The 21,870-nt window shown below is 39.8% G+C and overlaps 1 protein-coding gene across 4 annotated transcripts in view; it reads right to left on the reverse strand.

The window, feature by feature from the left end:
- Window positions 1-312: 312 nt before the first annotated feature.
- Window positions 313-21,870, reverse strand: part of DNAAF9 (dynein axonemal assembly factor 9) — a 127,419-nt gene continuing 105,861 nt past the window's right edge. For all 4 annotated transcript variants that reach the window (XM_045018739.1, XM_045018736.1, XM_045018735.1 and 1 more), the window contains 8 exons: window positions 16,225-16,360; window positions 15,272-15,358; window positions 13,946-14,052; window positions 13,131-13,205; window positions 12,720-12,922; window positions 10,392-10,457; window positions 7,027-7,120; window positions 313-4,393 (listed from right to left, as the gene is read on the reverse strand). In XM_045018739.1, the coding sequence (XP_044874674.1) occupies window positions 4,281-4,393; window positions 7,027-7,120; window positions 10,392-10,457; window positions 12,720-12,922; window positions 13,131-13,205; window positions 13,946-14,052; window positions 15,272-15,358; window positions 16,225-16,360 (881 nt within the window). In that variant the 3' untranslated portion in view covers window positions 313-4,280. The remainder of the gene's footprint in view (window positions 4,394-7,026; window positions 7,121-10,391; window positions 10,458-12,719; window positions 12,923-13,130; window positions 13,206-13,945; window positions 14,053-15,271; window positions 15,359-16,224; window positions 16,361-21,870) is intronic.

The following is a 21,870-nucleotide window of genomic DNA, read 5'->3' on the forward strand; positions in this document are numbered from 1 at the left end:
GCCTTGAGTAGGCACGATAAAAATCATTTGCTTGAGCTTTACCCAACTAGCTCAGAGGCTTACCATATGGTCTGATATTAAACCAGCAGCTTTATATTGTTTTGCTTGACAGAGATCAGCTATATGACAATTTTAAGTGTACACAGGGAGCTTAGTTACAAGTGATCTCATGGCATTTTGTTTCCTGTTTAGAGTTAACTGTCTAACATGCATAATTATATGTAGCCTTAATTTAAAAAGTGACTGCTGAAAGCCTCAAAAAATACAGTTTAAATAACCTTGAACTTGTTCAGTTTGTCAAGGAATCAAATGAAAGACAACAGATGGATATACTTTATTGGTTCTTAGCATGACATCGGAATTACAGTTGTAAAAAAATCACACAAACTGCAGGTATAAACATGTAAAACAATACAAAAATAAATGGATAGGTAATTTTATATATTTACGGAATCGAGTTGTGTAATAAATACAATAATAAGCAAAAAAGCTTCAATCACACAATTCAGTTTAACTGAAGTTACAGTAGTGTTTGTAAATATAAGTTTTAACTTAAGTTGCAAATATTAAAGCATTGAAAACTAGTATAAAAGTGAATTTTGGCACATTGTAAAGTGAGATTTGTTATTAGTATTTGACAATTGTGTAAAAATGAAGCAATTTCTCACTAGCCTTTTGAGGTACATTTTTAACAATCTAAAATTAGATTAACAACGTTGTTCTAACAACTCACAGTTTACGATTTACTATACTAGTTACAATTTTCCCTTTTAAGAATACCAAACCAGGTATTCCAGAGCTTATATCTGTGCAAATTCAGAAAAATCTCAATATAAAACTTATTAGGGAACTTTTAATTGCAACTTAAATCCTCCCTGCAATCATTTTTGCTAAATAACAACACAAATGCGTAAAACCTGGAATACCAAATTCCACAGCTTTACAAAGAAATAATCCTAGGTCACAGCTCAATTCAAGTGGCAAGTGTTCCCTTGCTAAGTTTGTCACATTTTTCACCCCCCCATAACTTCAGCAACTTCTGACCAACACTCATTCTCTGTGAGAAAAAACACAAGCTGCTAACGTTAAGGTCAGCAAAGCATATAAACCCTTTGAGGACTCTTAGCACTTCATCACAATACCAGAAATGCCTGGACACAAAAGTTACTCTTCTCCATTTTCATTATACAGTAAAAAGATAGTATAATGGCACTTTTTACTTATTTGAACATTTGCAGCTTATCGAGAGATGGTGCTTTTTCTTGTTTTACAGTAGCTAAAAATTTCAAAAACTAGATATTTAGGATTAACCCAATTCTTATCTCAAAAAAATATAAACCAGATTCCCCTGCAGTTAGGGTTCAGCATGGTATATACATCTCTGACAGGAATACAAAAATTATGATTTCCCCCCCTTAAAAAAAGGGGGGGGGTGCTGAATGTTGGAAGCAAAATTAATCAGCAACTGCTATAAAACATCAGCAGCATCAAAGTCCTCAAAGAGTTTTTTTAAAAAACGATTTAACCATATGTGCTAATATTCTTCACTAGGTTAATTATAAGTCCTTTCACCAAAACCGTTTCTCCTTTAAAAAAGGGTGCAAGCAATACAACCCATGACGTCCACTCCCATAATTTGCTTAGTGCATCAATGGGCGCCATATGCAAGGCACTGCTATGTTTAAAGGATATCCTTGTCACAGTTTCACTATTTCGGTAATTTTTTAAAAATCACAGTTAAACATTAAAAGCTGAGGTAATCAAATTATTTCAATACCAAAATATATTAATTGAAATAGTACCAGTATGGTGAAAGGTCTTCATCATATTACACAGTTATTGTTACCACTCAGCATGCAGTACAGCATATCATATCTATACTATCTATGCCTTTGTTGTGGTGAACTCTTCTGATTCAGGCTTTAAAAACAGCTTGATTTGTGCAGCAATAAATTCAATTTAATAAGTTTATTATTTCCTGTTTTGGTCACAACAGGGCATCTCGGTTTTAATTAGCTTATTATACTAAACCTAGATGAATCAGCCCATCAATATTTATTTTCCAGAGCTGCACAAATTAGAGTTCTTAAAGAGAATTCAGCAGAGTATAAAACTACAGTATCTTCATCTATCAATTGCACTTAAAACCTACTCCGTTACGGATTTCCAAGTTGAGACAAAGTGTCAACAAAGTGCCATTTGTCTCAGCTCCTGGTATTTTACGTCTGACGTTACATAGTCATACAGCTATTCTAGATATATGGCTTTTGCAGATTAGACAATTTATGCTAAAAAGGAGCACACAGTGTTTACCCTAAGTTATATTGGCAAAGAATTCTTCTATTTTCTAAATGCCCCTTTTGCAATATTACCTACAGAATTTTATATTTTCATAACCCCGTCTTAATACGCAGTTTCCATAGCCAATTTTACTTAGTTTCTAAACACTGACAACACCCCAGAAATCAACTGTTAGCTACGTTTACCTACCAGGCACTAAGTATATTAAAATACTAAAGTGTAGCCATGCATAGATAATTCTCGAGCCTTATTATGATGCTCTATACCTGTAATACGGGTTGCCCCAGAAAGCATACAAAAATTGGAACTAAACTGCTGGCTTTTACTGTGCTTTGTAAGGAAAACACTTCTATCCTATTCAAGTCCTGTGGTGTGCAAGATAATGTCTAAATTCTGAAAGCTTTTAACATCTAGCATGAAAAAACGAAGCAGCCGCCTTACAAACATTTAAATCCTAATCTGCACCACCTGGAATTCAAAATCTGTACTTTCTTACGGAATCTGTATACCCTAATGATCACAGTACAGGCAGCTCGCTGAGGTTAGCTAGTAGTGACATATACTAAAACTTTAGATAAAGTGTTCCAATTTTTATGGTCTAACTGAAATTTCAGCCATTTAAGATTCCAAATTTAAAGAACTTATTTCCTAAGGCATCAAATTTCTATGTAGACTTGCACTTGACTGTAGGAGTTCAATCTAGTTTTCCTTTCTTAACATAAGAGCTTATGAACACCAGTTATGCTTCATCATTATAAGCATACTATACGAAATTATTCCTTCAATAAATTCTTATTGCATCAAATACATCTGATCAACAGAAAGGTCACAGATGCACTAAAAGCTGATCCTTATCTGTTCCTGAGGGAAAGGAGTATGCAAGTAAAATGTTCAGCCGCGGTTGGTTTCCACAAAACTAATTTCCAAATGCACAGTGAGCTACAATAATCTGTTTTTCAAGGTAACAAGCCCTACAATAATGTTGGTCAGTAGCCTGCAGGTTAGCCACCTCAGAGTCTTGGCCAGCGTTCTATGTAGTCATATTCAAAATAGTTCTTGTTTAATTTAGAGGACAAGGTGCCATCATTCTCACTATAATATCAGCTTGAAAAAACAGATCGGAACCAAAAAATCAAACCCAGCGTTTCAATTCTGTGGAAGGCTATGGCACATAGATTCTCCTAAAAGCTTGACAGATAAAGTACTTCAAGTACTGTTCTGTATTTCTGTACTGTTCTTTTTTACCTTTGAAAACATATTGAGTAGATGAATAGCTCATCTCTTCAGCCAAAAGATACCTCGCTCATCCCCAGATTTGCTCAGATGTTGGGGCTACAGGAAAAGGTACAAGATAACCCTTTTACTCTCAAGCAGTGTCAGGTCATAGGTTACACCACTCTGCCTGTAATGCATTCTGCATGATAACGATAGTATCACTGGAGAAAATGAGCCAGTGAGAGCAGCAGCAAGATCAGGTGATCAGAGCTTTGCAAGTGTTCCCCCATTTCTCGCTTTAGGAACACACTCAAGCTCTCATACCGAAATACTTCAGGGTGTAACAAGCGTTGGCCACTTTTTCATTTATGGACATTGAAAGAAATAAGCTCCAGGTTTTCGATTATCTGTATCACAGACCAATTTCACTGCTCATAAACAGGGCTATTAGGACATACAGTTTTGTTTTGAACATGTAATATTTCCACTGCTAATCAGAGAAATTCCAGGTGATGCTTTTTATGATCTGGAATTAAGGTGAAGTGGATGTGAACAAGACTGTACAAACAACTAAGTAGTTACCAGATTAAAATGCCAGCTTTACAGGAATTAAGTTTCATTTTAAAACTGCTAAAAACTAACATTTGACTTTTCATTTTCTTGTTAACCAGCAAGGCTGTCAGCATTTTTCAGTTACTGATAGACAGATGACAGTTTAGAAATCCACAATGTTTATGTGCATTTAATACCACAAACATGCATGCTTATGTCTTCTGCTCAAAGAGGTCATGATATTCTTGTTCTTCTAGCTCTCTGTTGTACTTTTCAATTTCTCTGTTAGCTTCTTCCAAGTAGTCGTTCATGAACTGGTCCATTACTGATGTCGAAATACTAAGGAAAAGTATTCATCGACATAAAAACGTGCATTAGAATCAGAACAGGTTGGACTAAGTAAGCAATTCAACTAGTTAGCTCTGCATATTAATAGGATGAATTTTCCTCTGTGGGCAATAATGCAATGTATTAGCATATCCTGGAGTCAGAACAAACTATCAGTACTCTTCTTCAAAGAGGCTGTAAGAGTTACATAGGTAACTTTCTTAATCTCAATAGGAAAACACCAGCAGGTCAGGTAAGTGACAGTAAGGATATCTCCAGGATATCCAGTCTCTGCCCCAACCGTTGCCTCTCTAAAATCATCCCAAGCTTCAATCTGATGTCCCCGGGTAAAGTTCTGTTAAAAAAAAAAATCAGGATTCCTATCACCAGCTGCTCTTTCAATCTGGCTTTTAAATTTACTCTAAAAAAATGTAGACCCATCGCACAGTATCTAGACCCTGGAAGTATGTTCCATTTGTACTGGATTTCATTTAGAAGGAGACAGTAAATGAGAAAGAGGGTATTATTCCTGTTATTAGACTGTTTTTATGGCTATGAAAGGGTGGTTGATGCTGTGGTACATTATTTGGGATAGTCTCATCTGTTATTTGACCTTGCACACCAGAATTACGTGAATTTGATTAAGTAGGTTTCAATAAGAAAAAAAGTCACAAAATCCCACCAGCAGAAATATCTAGATTAATATTCATGGACAAGGTTTAGCATATGTGCTGCTTTGTTTTCCATTAACTTTTCTACCAAATGACCATGGTTAGGGAATGTATCCAAGAAGGGAAGAGAGGTCTGATGTTTTAAGAATTAAAATTAAGTGCCACAGAAGTTGTGGAAGGACAAGTGGGCCCTCTTGCTCAAAGAAGAACTGAAGTATCCACCTGCAGATTTATAAGTAAATTACAATCAGTTACTGAAGATCAAGAAATAATAAAAACAAAATTGAGAACATAAAAGCAGACTTGAGGTAAGTTGTTTGTGACTGAGATGGTCTCTTTGTTCAGCACCTAATGCAAATGTTCCTGGGCACTACAATAATACAAATAAATAATAATAAATAATAGTTTAGAGAGAATCTTAGGACAAAAATATTAGAAAATGTGACGGACACATGAAGAATTCTACAGTGGGGGTCTGTTAATATGACTCTGGAGTTATTGCCAAATATTGAGAGAAAATCCAATACACCAAACCAATTTAGGTAAAAAAATAATCAGTGATTCAGGAAAAACTAAAAAAAGCCCCATTGAGCTTCAAATATTTTATTTTGTCCTGACAAGGAACCAATTCTGCTGATCTAAGAAAGTAAAGATAGCTAATTTCAGAGTTCAGTGTATGCTTGCCATAGCTGGTTGCTCATATCAAGTAAAGGGTGCAGAACCCAAGCAAGGGTTTTTAAATAATTCATAGATTCACAGACTCTAGGACTGGAAAGGACCTCGAGAGGCCATCGAGTCCAGTCCCTTGCCCTCATGGCAGGACCAAATACTGTCTAGAGAATGAAGCAAGTGCAGCCATATTTTAATTCACATGTAATACTGGAGGGTCATCACACACATGCTTCTGATTTTATGTACGTGCGCACTCTGAAGATACAGTGATTAGTTGGTATGCATGTCAGGTTTTTCCATATCAATCAGGCTAGAAGGTTTTTTACATTAATGAAACTTCAACATCCAAGGAACAAGAATGAGATATTTTTGTAGCGAGATCTTGTGGTCTTTTTGGGGGGGTTTCTCTAAGTATACATTCTTTTTGTGACACATTATATTGAAAGGTAGTTAAGGGATTATTTGGTTTAAACTGAAGGGTTTGGTTTTTTTTGCATAGTATGCTTCCGATTATCTGAAAACCATAGAGGACACATTTTGTTTGGATAATCGAGAGGGCAGAAGTGGCAGTGCAGGGAGCCCTCTGTAGCTCACTCACTCTCATGACACCGGGACTACCCTCTTAACAGTTGCAAGTGCAAGGGGTGGGGGTGGGGTGGGGAGGAGAGGAAGGCTGAGGCCCTGATGGGGCAAAGTGGAGACTTCTGGCCATTGCGCCGATCTGCCCCACCAGGACCTTGCAAATGCAGGGATCAGGTGTTACCAGCCCTGCAGCAGTGCAGGGGCCCTTGCAGCTCTGCTATCATGGCTCCTATCACTCAGTCCCATGACAGAAGGGCTGCACAAGGCTTCCTGAGCTGCTGCAATGGCCATTCAGCAACAGGGTGGCCTCCACCAGGGCCGGGGGTCTCTGCTCTATCATCTGAACCTCCACATTATCCTAATACAGAGAATGGAGAGAGAGAAGGGTTTCAGATAACAGGGTTTTTGAAAAATCAGGATTATACTGTACTTGATCTTCTATATGATCTAATGACCTTTGGTTTGTTCAATTCAGCTTCTTACACTGTGACTGTAGGAGTGATCTATTAATGTTAAAGCCTGATATGGCAAATGGTCATATGCTGATTTAAAACATCAAAACCTTTCACTGTGCATGATCACCAGCTAGTCAGTTGGCTCTTCTAAGGATAATGCTCTGCCCCAATATTCCATGTCAGCTGTGTCTAAATCTACAGCATACTTCCTACAAAAATACTCATGAATTTAAATACATATTAAAGGATACGTGGATGGTAATCCATCTTGTCCCCAAAGAAATTCACAAACTGAGTTCCATTGTAAAAGTAACCAGCTGGAAGTGGATCCAGGTGGCGCTTCATCTGCATTCAAAGGCAAATATTGGATCATTAGACATTTCAACAGTCTAAAACATGGGTATGTAAGTCTATGCAGTTAAACAGAAGGGGGATGCCTCTTTCCAGAAACTTACCAACCCAGTACAAAAGTGCTTGACCTTTTGTTTAAACGAGGTAGACACTTTGCAAAACAGGCTTAAATACTAACACGATTGCAGTATCTTTAGCGGTTACCTTATAATTTAATTTTCTACTAGGAAAATTGAGGAAAAAAACCCAAAACATTTATTGTCCTCTTGGCTGTAAAAGAGGACCCTAAGGGCGTGTCTAGACTAGGATAAATGGTATATACTCTTAAAACTTGTTAGCCTAAACAATGTAACGCTAGTTTGGAAAGGGCAAGTTAGCCCTGCCCTGTTTTAGCTAATATAATTTAAAAATATGCCTTTTACCCTAGTCTGAACAAGCCGTTAATGTTAACTGATACAGGGCAATCTTCTTGTGCCTGCAGATAAACCACTCAAGAGACACGGACTGGCCCTGTTCATCTCAATCTAGAATACATTAATAGTTTCCAAGGCCAGAAGGGACCACCGTGATCATCTAGTCTGACCTTGTGTATAACAGGCCACAAAACTTCCCCAAAATTATTCCTAGTGCACATATTTTAGAAAAACATCCAATTGATTTAAAAATTGTCAGTGACGGAGAATCCATCATGAGCCTTGGTAAATCTTTCAGCCATTGGATCAATGTATACGTTTCTCTGCTAGATTTAAGACCCTATTAAATATCTGTTCCCCATGTAGATACTTATAGATTGTACTGAAGTCACCCTAGCCATCTCTTTGTTAAGCTAAATAGATTGAGCTCTTTGCGTCTATCACTATAAAGCATATTTTTAAATCCTTGAATCATTCTTGTGGCTCTTTTTTGAACCCTCTCCAAATTATCTACGACCTTCTGTATTGTGGACACCAAAACTGCAAATACCAAACACAGGTGTACCAGTGCCAAATACAGAGGTAAAATAACCTCTTTACTTCCACTTGAGATTCCCCTATTTATATATCCCAGGATCACATTAGCTCTTTTGGCCACATCACATTGGGAGCACATGTTCAGCTGATTATCCTTTATGACCCCTAGATATTTTTCAGAGTTACTGTTTCCCAGTGTAGAGTCCCCCATTGTGCAAGTATGGCCTACATTCTTTGTTACTTGATGTGTATATATTTACATTTAGCCATATTAAAATGCATATTGTTTTCTTGTGCCCAGTTTACCACGCAATCCAGATAGCTCCGTATCAGTGACCTGTCCTCTTCATTATTTACCACTACCCCAAATCTGTATCATCTGCAAACTTTATCAGTGTGCCTATGTTTTCTTCCACATCACTAATAAAGCAGAGCCAAGAACTGATCCCTGCAGCACCTCCCTGGAACCATATCTGCTGGATGACTTTTCCCCATTTACAATTACATTGAGACCTAACAGTTAGCCAGCTTTTAACCCATTTAATATGTGCCACGTTAGTTCTAGGTCATTCTAGGTTTTTAATCGAAATGTCATGTCTGTCAAAGCTTTACAGAAGCCTCAGTATATTATGTCAATACTATGATCTTTCACAATCAAACTTGTAATCTCAAACAAAAGATCAAGTTAGACAGAACCTATTTTCCATAAACCCATGTTGATTTGCATCAATTACATTACCCTCTAATCCTTTAGCTGATCGCCATATTTGGGGTCGGGAAGGAATTTTCCTCCAGGGCAGATTGGCAGAAGCCCTGGGGGGTTTTCGCCTTCCTATGCAGCATGGCGCACAGGTCACTTGCTGGAAGGTTCTCTGCACCTTGAAGTCTTTAAACCATGATTTGAGGACTTCAATGGCTCAGACACAGGTTTATGAGATTCTGTGGCCTGCTTTGCGCAGGAGGTTAGACTAGATGATCATAATGGTCCCTTCTGACCTTAAAGTCTATGATTCTGTGAAAAGTGGGGTGAGGAATGGAGTCACTGAGTCATGGTACTATAACGTATTGTAATTGTCCTTATTTGAAGAACAGAGAATGTTTTAAAAATACATTAAAATATGTCTTAACTACTTAAAGAACTAAGAAAGAGGTGGCTTCTTGGAGGTGACCTTATAATAAAGGTAGTTTTGGGGTTGCTTTTGGATGGTCTCTTCTGACAGATTACCAAAAGTGGCCTGTTGCATAGACTTCACTGCGTTTCAAATTAATTTTGAAACATATACAGACCTCGGTAACGTGAAGCTTTTATCAAACCATTTGTTTAATTCAATTTAAAATTGATATATTTTGAAATAACTTGCATGTAGTCATTAGGCTGTGCCTTTAACAACTTTGCACCCTGTGCCATTTCCCAAACTGACTCTCCACAAAGATCTCCTGCAACTATTCATATATTTGTTGTGAGGACAGATCAAAATAAACTTTCATTAAAATGCAAGAAGAGTATAGGCTCAAAAATGCTGAAAAGCTTGCCATGTAAATACAAATACTATTAGTTTCCCATATCAGATCCTGAAATCTATTTTCTTTCCTGCTTTTTATTGACTAGAGATATATGGTTCTATTCCAGATGCATTACTACTTCAAGATATATACTAAAGAGCAAACATCTAAGATTGAGGCACTAAGTGCTTATGATTATAAGGATCTTTTTTCAGTCCTGTGAAATGACCAGATGCTTCCTTGACAAACTCCACATTTCATACAGGAGGTTTTAGTGTTTAATCACCTTCTATTCCAACAGGAAGCCACAGAGCAACTTGTAAATACTCCTGGTTTGTCTAAAAACAGGCTGTACCAGCAGCAAGACCAGCAAAGGACAGCTTAACAGTAGCAGCTGCAAGGGCACACTAATAGAGAGTCCACAGAAAGAACCATCTTAAATGAGTTTATTTTTCCCTCTCACATGCAGAGGACAGCAGAGATGAACAAACAGTATGTATCGATATAGCTACCAAGAATTAATGGAAATACATCCATCATTAGTCTGAAAATGTGATTATTGCTATGATGTGATAGCCCCATGCGCCCACTTCCAAAACTCTATTATGGAATTGGGTTATTTGGAAACGAATGCAATTACACAGCACTCCCACCACTTATCTGGAAGCTTAACAGCATCAGGGAAAATAGTTTTGCATGCATCAAGTCAGAAACTTAGAACACAGTTCTTGCTATAGTCTTCTATCATATAAATGGGTACTTAAGGAAGTGAGGGTCAGAACGAAGCCTTGATGCTAATGGCTTGTACTTACATGAATGTTTTTGATCTCCTGCAGAGTCAGCATTCCTCTGGTTTTCAGGGCTTTCCTCTGAGGTTTCTATACATAGATTCAGATACCAATAATACATTTAATGCTCATGGCAACACCACACTATGTTATAATTAAGGTACCAAACAAAACAAAAAAAACAAGCAACCAGAAAAGTACAACTACCACAAATATGAAAAAGGTAGCAATATGTAACCACAGATAATTGTGCTTAATCCTAACACAAGATATTTTTAAAAAATGTGTATCAATGCTAATAAGTAGACATGGTTATTGAATTGCATTGCTTACTTAAGGAACTCTAGATTCAATTTTTATAAATACAAGTATAAAAAACTCAAGAATCTTATATAAATGTGATTTAGTTAACAGAATAGAACAAAAATTCTGAAGGTATTTTAACTAAACTAGTTAAATAAGCTATTGTAAAAAACAAAAAAAATGGACATAAGAGGCAGAGCAATCAAGTTTTTAGACTTAATATAGAGGTTTATACCTCAATTCTTTAGGTAATATGCAGAACCTGAAATACTAAATTATTTAAAACACCTGAATCAGTCTCTACTTTTGATGTTGTAGAGGATGAGAAGGCACTTTCATTATAAACCTCATTTACAGAGATTTGTACATTTTTGAGCGCGTTACTGGTTGAGTTAAAATCTCTCATGTTGGTTCTCAGTCCAAAGATCATGATTTTCAAGGTCTGATTAAATTCAGCTCAATCACTGCTGAGTTAGTTGAAAAAGGGGAGTGTTTTTCATCCTTGGAGAAATTTACTTATTTTTAAAAACATCCAATCTTCCATGAACTTAGTCTCAGAACGGACAAATGCCATTGGCATGTAAGAAGCAGCATGATTTAGAAATAACATTTGTGTACATACAGCATGTACATTTCCAACTTAAAAAGAAAACACGCCCCACACTGGAGGAATAGAAGTAGCATGGCATGAAAACAGGGCTGGATGCCAGAAACTTGAGTTCTAATTCTGGCTCTGATAAGAACTCCCCTCTGATTTCTGGAAAGTCAACTTCTCAGCCTACACTGCATTCCAAGATGCTACACATGTGAATTTATAGTTACAATAAACTACAATTTATTTTTTTTGGCAGAGAAATCATGAGCATCTAATTAGAGATTGTACCAAAATGTGTATGGACAAGGAGCTAGAGTTAATGCAATGTGTGCAACCATAATTTTAATAGTTCCTGACTCAAGTGCTGAACTGTGCAAACTTGATGTTCTCAGTTTTTGTATGGAGTTTTCGTTAAAAAAGAAGAATTCAAAGAGATTCACTCGCCAGACTTTGGAACTATTTGATTGGAAAGCACCGTAACAACATCTTTTCCCATACTCCTCAGGAGCTCAGACTGGTCACAGCATCTAAAAAGCCTACAGGTGCACTGACTGCAGTCCTTATAGTATCTCAGAAACAAGACACTCATGTCCATCTTACAACGTGCATGCCCCCAACACTTTACGCTTCACGATGTGGCTATGTTAGCCACACACATACACATTTTGGACTTAACAGCTCACTTTACAAACTTAGCAAAAAAACCTGAACGTATGATTTTCAAGGCAATGTAAATCAAAACCAGGTTTCACCTGAACACAGGTTATTTCCATGATATATTTAAACTTTCTTTCCACAGCAGTTTGCAAAATGTTTTTAAAACAGGATGAGAACACAACCTCTCCCACCAAAAAAATTGTTTCATGATGAAAAATAGCTGAATAGTTTTTGCTCAAAACCTTTTTTAAAAAAATCTTCCCTGTCAAGCACAGACCAAGCCTGGAAAATGTAAGCCCAAAAGATCAATATCTGAGCAATCGAGAACAAGAGAGAGGAATGTAAACAGTTATACACTAACTACAGTGGTCACTGCTGCTCATTATCATTACACCCAAGTGCAGGTTCCACACACTGAATTTTCTGCCTGAGCTTAGACTGCTCTGGACTCTACCTATATGAAGGACGACCACGTCTCAAGTCCAAGTCCTCTTGGATTTATCTGGACATACTCGCATACTCAATTTGCTACGGAGTATTCTGCAGCAAACAGTTCTCACCCTGAATATGCTGTGACATGTTTTAAAAATAAAGTTTGAATTACAGGTGGCACCGGTGAGCCTTTTCAGCCATCTTGTTGAAAAGATCATTTCTAATGGCACAATCATTGGTGCGCTATGCAGGACACAGTTTCCAGTCTACTTTAACAGTAAGAATATTAAAACACTCACATTTCTCTTTGGATTTTTAAACCAAGCAACATAGAAAGAAATCCCAACAGTTGTGTGTCCACAAACCTGCTTTGCAGTTTGTCTGAGCCAGTCTTTTATTTCCTCTTCCTTCAGAGAGCAGCCAATGAACACAAGGAAGCACTCCTGCTGACCGCTGCGATCTCTGTTATCATTTCTTGAATCAGGAGGAGTAGGCCCCTCCTGAACAGGCACAAGGCTTAACGAATTAGATGCTGTATTATGACAGACTTCTATCATCTTATCAGAATCTACCAAAAAGAGAAGACATTTTCTTTAAACACTGGGCTGATACAGCTGACTTATTTCAATTATTTTAACAGTTAGCATATGTGCATAGATGCGTATGGTTCCTTTACGAACCAAACAACTACAAATGATATATTTTGGTATTCGCGGAGTACGTGAAAACAAGTAGTGTAATCTCAAGACCATGCATATGAAGTTTACTACAGTTACCTGAAAACTTAACTTTGCCCAAAATGTGGTATATGTTTCCAGAAAAAGGACTTGACTTAACTGATGACTTAATTGCTGTATGAAATAAAAATAAAAACAGGTTATTCAACTTATTTTTCTCTTCCCTGGTGCAGCTCAATCAGCATAGTTCACCTTGGCTAGCGGTAGAAGGTTAGAGTCCCAATCTCTAAATAACCCACTTCATACTATTTGCTATTCTACATCCCTTGAAGCCCACCCTATTCGCAACTTCTCTTCCCTATGGGGGAGAAAAGGATATATGCTCAAAGGGTATTATAATAAAGTATCCCTCCCACATAATTGACTCTTAGTGTGGAGAGAAAGAAGATTCTCAGAAAAACAATTTTTAAAGTGACATTATTTCTACTCTAAAAGAACATTCACTCTAACAGCAGTCTGATTTTGTAATCATTGCAAAGAATGATTATATATAAGTCACAAGGTTGCTATCCTTTAACACAAGACAACAAAAGTAAAATGTTTATTTCAACTTAGAAAAAGCTTTTAAGTATCGAAGTCTATGGGATAATTACCCTCAAGCGGTTTGACTGCATACTAAATGTTAGATTTAATATTAAAAGATTACACTTATTTAAACAAGGTCATGAGTCTTTTTAAGTTTCCAGAATAGACGAGGAAGTCAAAATACATAGATATGAAGTACTTTAAAGACGAGGAATTACATTCTAAATAAAAATTCACATTATTCATGATTAGCATAGCACAGGGTTTCCCTACATTAACTAAACACCCACAATATTTTAAATCTAAAAGTCACCAAAAACCATTTTTACCTTTACATTTGGTCACAAATCGTGTTTTTTCCAGAGGACGGCTAAACCACACACAGATCTGAACCATTGGTGGGAAGACAGAACCAGCTCCAAACTTACCATCATACCTTTTTAACAAAAAAAGGGAAATCAACTTTATTTGCCAAAGATATTTTTGATTTTGTTTCCCCAGTCTTCATGTGAGCAATCAAAGTTCCTGAAAATGTCTATTATCATGCTTTATCTGCTTTTTATCTAACAGGTTTCTAAAAAATGAAGAATATTAGTTATTTTAACAACAGAGGAGCTTTCATGAAGAGAAATACTAAACTCATTGCATGTAAGACGAGAAATACAAACTGTACACAAGGTAAGAATTATATATGTAATTTTGTATCACGATTGATATCAGGAACCACTTCAATGAAGTTCCTGCTGTTAGCACTTTTTTCCCCTAGGAGCACTACATTAAGAGAGAGAATGCCAGCATCAAGAGGTTTGAAACAGTTTCTTCTCCAACCCAATCCTCTTCCCTTTGGAGTGATGTGTGATCTACAAGAAGGCTTACCCTTATATAACTCCATGCTGGTTTACTTAAGAAGCCTCTCTCAAACCCAGTTTGGAGTCAAGGTGTAATTAATTCTGAACAAGAAGCACAGAAACTGTTCTGGACTGACAGGATATGTTGGCTGAAGTGCTGCACACTATGCCTCTAATGCTCGAAATGTAACTAGAAAATTGAATAAGTCAGGATTTGGGATTGGTGCCAGGTTGGCAGATCTGGAGAACGAAGTCCTCTATTTGCCACACAGATACAGCACAGACGGCAGCAACAACATACCATCCCCAGCAATGTGTTGCAAGCCTGAACAGTAGAAGATATCACTAGGTGTTAGAACGGAGTTCTGTTTCCATTAATTTTCTGTCCTCGGCCTCTGCCGAGGCTGCCAATCAAGAATGCAGATATTCCACTGGGGATAACTGTCTGCTAGTAACTGAAACGATACCACTAGATCATTTCATTTAGGCTGAACAGCTGTTAGACTGATTTTACTTCAAGTCAGTACTGCCCTACTCCTCATTCTCACAGGGCTAGCTTTTGCTCTCATGGAAATTAATAGCAATTTTACCACCCATTTAAAAGGAAACAGAAGAGGATCTTAAGTAGGCAAAAGATGGCCCTAGTGGATCTAAAAAGACTACTTGCAAGCTCTTAAAAAAAAGACATTTACAAAGTGATTGGTCCACATGTATGAACTGTCTTGAAAATATAAGCTAGTGGGGCTTTTAAAATCCTTCATGTTAATTAAAAATGCTTTTTTATTATTTCTCAATTACGATACTTGCCAGCCAGGATACATCAAATAGCGAGCTCTCATCATCGGAGGATTTGAAAAACTGCTTTCAGAGAGAATTAGCTCAATATCCTCATTCCTATTAAAAAGATAAGGTTGAGATTTTTAATTTACAGAACATAGTAACAATGGTTATTTATCTGTAAACTATTTACATAAATTAGAATGTGCTAGTCAGATTGCAATAAAATAATTATATTTTACTATTTATGGTACATGAAAATATTCTCAATTTTCCAGACATTAAAAGTTTTTGTAAAAAAACAAAAAAAACAGGAGTTCTCTACTCAACTAATTTTTATTTGCAACTAGAATACAAGTAAATATACTAAATAAAATATATAACACAGCAAAAAAGCCCTTATAAGAACTTCATAGGATCCTCAATTCAACTTTTATTGATGTCGAGTAGGACTTACTCATTGAGTTTGGTCCCATTCAAATTGAGTGGATTTACTCATCCATGCTACTCAGTGTGTGTAGAGGTTGCACAATTGAGCTCTAATGGAACAAATATTAGTATAAACCTACAATCTGTAGAAAGAGAGTTTTACCTGATTGCTATATAAAGAAAAACCTAAGATGAAAATTATTCTGCAAATGAAAAGATACATCCATTTTAAACCTTAACTTTTCCTAAATCATACTGTATTATTTCTAGCTTATGGCCATTTAATGTCTTCCTTTGACACTTAAATCCTTAGTGAATCATGCTGTATCAGAACATCTGGTTGAAGTGTAGATGACATTCTTCAAATGTTAAAATTCTAAGAACAGAATATCAGGGAAGTAATGACTAAGAAAAATAAGCATTTTTCTGGTTTACACACTAAGTCAACTTTCTGTTCATAGGTGAAAGTCAAAGAGGATCAGCTTTTCTTGTAAGAGTTCCCCATTTTTAGAACAGCAACTTGAAAATCATAAAGAACTGGAAGCTAGTATTACCTAGTTACGAGGCCATTTTCTGCCAAGATAAACGAAACAGCAGGATTTGCTGCTCGTATGAGGCTCTGAAGTTGTACAAGGAGTGGGTGTCTCTGCTCTGTAGTATGACTTGTGAAGACCACATTGCTCACCAGTCCTGCATGAGGAAATTGGGGAACAGTTCACTCAAATAATGTCTACAATGATGGAGAACAACAACAAACATATGCTGGTAAAGTGATATAGCAAAAACGTTTTTCCAGGTATATACGGAGCAGTGTATTTATGTAAGAATGCATTAAGCCAGAGGTAGGCAAACTATGGCCCAGGAGCCCTTCAGATGTTTTAATCCAGCCCTCGAGCTCCTGCCGAGGAGTGGGCTCCGAGGCTTGCCCCACTCCACATGAGCTGTGGCTCTGCGTGGCTCCTGGAAGCAGCGGTATGTCCCCTCTCCGGCTCCTATGCATAGGGTCAGCCAAGGGGCTCTGCAGCTCCCATAGGTCAGAAACCATGGCCAATGGGAGCTGCAGGGGGGCACCTGCAGACGGGGCAGCTCCCCAAGCCGCCTGGCTGTGCCTCCATGTAGGAGGCAGAAGGGGGACATGCCGCTGCTTCCGGGAACTGCTTTGCTTGAGCTAAGTGCCACCTGGAGCCTGCCCCCCTCCAAATCCCTGCCCCTACCTTGATCCCCCCTCCCACCCACTGAACCCCTTTGTCCCAGCCCAGAGCACCCTCCTGCACCCCCAACCCCTCATTCCCAGCCCCACCCCAGAGCCTGCACCCCCAGCCGGAGCCCTCAGCCCCTCCTGCACCCCAACCACCAATTTAATGAGCATTCGTGGCCCACCATACTATTTCCATACCCAGATGTGGCCCTCGGGCCAAATAGTTTGCCCACCCCTGCATTAAGCACCAATAACATCAAGCACAAATATATTAACAGTGAAACAGCCTAAACTGGCTATACCATAATCCTGTTCACTTTATGCTAAGTATCCCATAACACTTAATTTGCTGAAGTAAATATCTGGCCTAAGCAGATAGAACAAATTTATCTTGATTTTGACCAGTTTCCTATGTTTTAGTACAAGCTAGTGAAGTACCGTCACAGATCAGTACCTGGAATGCTAATATCCAAAACAAAGATAAAGAAGGAACTGAACAACTAGTTAAGGAACTGGGACAAACTAATGGGTTGGCATTTAGTGACATATAAAGAGCTGTGTAATCTGTAAAAAAAAAAAAAATCATCATAAAAATAACACCAGCTGAAACATGCAACTTTGGGAGCACTCCATCAGTATAAAGTGAATATAATGTCGCTGCATGAGAGTTTCCTGGAGACTGGTATCATAGATAGAACCTTTTCCCTATGCAATATTATTATTGGTTTAAAGCAATAAACCTGACTGACGTTGGTTATTTTACCTCTTGAATATATTTCATAACGAATCAAAGTATGGTCAAGCAATTGACACTCAGTTTATCGACCGTAATTTTTATTTGTTTGCATCTCATCCCAATAAGGAAAGCTTATTAAAAATGAGGAAATCTAAAGCTGATAGCATTTTGAGCAAGTTATGTGGAACAATCAACAGATTTAATTATTCTGAATTATTAAACATTTATATTGCAGTATCTTCTAGGAGCCAAGGTGGTGGTGTGTGGGGGGAAAAGAGAAACACTTACAAGTTACTATGTGGCTCACACAAATGACCTGAAAGGTAAGATGTAGACCCAACAACCACCATAGGTTTGTTCGTAAGAGCACATGTTGGATATTTTCTTTTAAAAAAATTTCCCCATTTAATTGGCGCCACCAAAAGGATAACTTGCATATTGCTGCTTTACATTGGTAGTTCATAATTTTGATTGAAAACAAATCAACCATATATTTAACTTACTAATGTGTGTAAGTGACACAGCACAATAGGTGTGCACCTCAAACCAGCATTACAGACAAAACTACCATCAGGATTGAAAAGAATGAGAAAATAGGCAAGGATTAAAAACAAAAAGTTAAAAAGAAATAGAGATTGACTTTCAGATCTCAGGTTGAATTTGCAGGCTGGCAAAAAAGATCTTCCATTTGGAACTTAAATAACAATTTGCTTGACAAGGCATGAGAAGGGACAGAACCCAGCTCATACCCACAGCTGTTCTGACTTCCCACTGTGACCAGAGAAAATAGTAGTAAACACATGTTTTTGTTTCAAAGCAAGAAGATGTAACGGAACACAGCCACAAAACAGATCTTTTGAACGTGGTGCCATTTTTAATCACTTTTCAGAGTAGAACCAAAGGCTAATACTGTATTAAAGCAGAATATTTCTTATTTAGCTACAGCTACTGGACAACAATCTACTTTCACAAGCTCTTTCAGTAGTGAGAAAAAGTAATAACTGTTGTAGATTTTAATGAAATTTCAATACTTACCTTTATGCAGATGACTTCCATAAGTCAATATTCATACTGTACACATTTTTACTCAGTTCTTTGAGTCCAATGCAAAAGGACATGGACTGACTGAAAATTATTATAGATTTTTCTGTGATGTCTAAAGTAGCAGTGCCTAACCTGTGGCTCTCAAGGGCATTAGGAAGGAGATTGACACTGCTGAAATCAATGCAGCAGGTATCGATTTAGCGAGCCGAGTGAAGACCCACTAAATCAATGGCAGAGCGCTCTCCAGTTGACCCCAGTACTCCAGCGCCCTGAGAAGGTTGAGGTAAGTTGACTGGAGAGCATCTCCCGTTGACGCAGCGCAATGAAGACACCGGGAGGGATAGCTCAGTGGTTTGAGCATTGGCCTGCTAAACCCAGGGTTGAGTGTTCAATCCTTGAGGGGGCCACTTAGGGATCTGGGGCAAAAATTGGTCCTGCTAGTGAAGGCAGGGGGCTGGACTTGATGACCTTTCAAGGTCCCTTCCAGTTCTAGGAGATTGGTATATCTCTTATTATTATTATTATTAACCTAAGCTACGTTGACCCAAGCTATGTTATTCAAGTAGCTGGAGGTGCATACCTTAGGTTGACTTACCCCGGTAGTGAAGACACGCCCTTTGATTATGAATAAAAAAGGTGATCCTCGAGCAGTGTTCCTTCTAATTTTTTTACATCCATATGCAGAATGAATTTTGTTATGTGCACCACTATGAAGGTGATGTGTGACATCACTTTGGCCTGGTCTACACTAGGAGTTTGTCGAATTTAGCAGCGTTAATTCGATTTAACCGTGCAACCGTCCACACCAGGAAGCTAATTAGTTCGACCTAGAGGGCTCTTTAGTTCGAATTTGGTACTCCATCCCGACGAGGGGAGTAGCGCTAAATTAGACATGGCTATGTCGAGTTAGCCTATGTGTGGACGGAAATTGACCTTAGTAGCTCCGGGAGCTATCCCACAGTGCACCACTGTGTTGACGCTCTGGACAGCAGTCCGAGCTCAGATGTTCTGATCAGCCATACAGGAAAAGCCCCGGGAAAATTTGAATTCCTCTTCCTGTCTGGCCATTTTGAATCTCAATTCCTGGTTGGAAATCGGGGCGAGCTCAGCAGCACCGGCAACGATGCAGAGCTCTCCAGCAGAGGGGTCCATGCAATCTCAGAGTAGAAAGAGGGCCCCAGCATGGACTGGCCGGGAAGTCTTGGATCTGATCGCTGTGTGGGGCGATGAGTCTGTGCTTTCGGAGCTGCGCTCCAAAAAACGGAATGCAAAGACCTACGAGAAGGTCTCCAAAGCCATGGCACTCAGAGGATACAGCCGGGATGCAACGCAGTGCCGCGTGAAAATCAAGGACCTGAGACAAGGCTACCAAAAAATCAAAGCGGCAAACGGACGCTCTGGAGCCCAGCCCCAGACATGCCGCTTCTACGAGGCACTGCATGCCATTCTCAGTGGGTCTGCCACCACTGCCCCACCAGTGACCGTGGACTCTGAGGATGGGATAGTGTCGAGGGGCAGTTTCTCGGCGATGTTCGCGGATGGGGAAGATGAGGAAGGGTTTGTGGAGGACGAGGCAGGCGACAGCGGTTACAATACTGCTTTCCCCGACAGCCAGGATCTCTTCATCAGCCTCACAGAGATCCCCTACCAACCCTCTCCGGCCGTTAACCCGGACTTTGAATCAGGGGAAGGATCAGTCGGTAAGTGCTATAAACATGTAAACATTTATTTTTTAAAAAACAGGAATAAAAACTATATGAAAAGAAGGTCAATACATATAGGGATAGAACAGAAATCCTCTTGGGAGAGTTCCACGAAGCTCTCGTAGAGGTACTCGAAAAGCCTCCGCAGGAGGTTCCTGGGGAGAGGTGCCTTATTGCAGGGGTCCCCAACCCCCGGTCCGCGGCCCAGTACCGGTCCGCGGCCTCTTAGAAACCGGGCCGCGAACCGACCCAGTGGAGCTTCCGCAGGCATGCCTGCGGGAGGTCCAGCTGAGCCGCGGGACGAGCGCTCCCTCCGCAGTCGTGCCTGCGGGAGGTCCGCTGCTCCTGGGGCTCAGCTGGAGCTTCCGCAGGCACGCCTGCGGAAGCTCCACTGGAGCCGGTGGACCTCCCGCAGGCGTGCCTGCGGAAGCTCCAGCTGAGCCCCGGGAGCAGCGGACCTCCCGCAGGCACGACTGCGGAGGGAGCGCTTGTCCCGTGGCTCAGCTGGACCTCCCGCAGGCACGCCTGCGGAGGGTCCGGCAAACGAAACCGGTCCCTGGACCTAAAAAGGTTGGGGACCCCTGCCTTATTGGGTGCTCCGTGGAAGCACACTCTTCCGTGCCAGGCTATCCTCAGGTACAGTGGGAGCATTGCCTCTACGAGCATGGCAGCATAGGGCCCTGGTCTGTGCAGGGATTCACGCAGCATGCGCTCTCTGTCTCTCTTAGTGACCCGCCTCAGGGTGATCTCGCTCTGCGACTGCTGCATCTAATTAGGGGAATTAGTGTAATGTTACTATTGGGAATGCTTCACTTTTCCTTTGCATAACAATGACCATCGTTTAACAGTCACGTGGTGGAGGCTGCAGAGGGAAAGCATACAGGGATCTTTCCCGGGGACAGCCGCGAGGGGCTGGAACAGGGTCAGACTTTATGCTTTCCAGATTGCCTGCAGCAGGAGGGCACTGCTATCCATTAACTATTAAGCAGCCTAAAGTTTACGGCTTACCAGGCCTGGCTGCTACACGGATTCTGCTGTCCTGCCCCGCTTGTCTGATCTCCAGTGCAAGACCCCAGGCAATGAAAGCGAATGCCGAAAATTCGAACTTGTCCTGAGAGCGCATGAGATAGGTGCCATGTATGGTCTTGTTCACAGAAACAGACTAGACTGTGTTCAGTGTTCGCAAACATGTATCTTTGCAAGGAAATCACTTCCTTTTTCCCATCACACAGCTGCGGCTCTTTCCCGAACTGCCCCGGCATCCCCCTCACAGAGGCTGGCGCAGATTAGGCGGCGAAAGAAAAAGACTCGGGACGAGATGTTCGCTGAACTGATGGCCTGCTCCAGAGCCGAGGCGGCCCAGCAGAGCCAGTGGAGGGAGACCCTCTCTCAGCAGCAGCGCTCACACAGCGAACGGGAGGACAGGTGGCGGCAGGAAGACCAGCAGGCGACTCAAACGCTGCTTGGACTAATGAGGGAGCAAACGGACACGCTCCGGCGCCTTGTGGATGTTCTGCAG

Source organism: Mauremys mutica, chromosome 5 (assembly GCF_020497125.1).
Source record: "Mauremys mutica isolate MM-2020 ecotype Southern chromosome 5, ASM2049712v1, whole genome shotgun sequence".
In the NCBI taxonomy this organism is placed as follows: Eukaryota; Metazoa; Chordata; order Testudines; family Geoemydidae; genus Mauremys; species Mauremys mutica.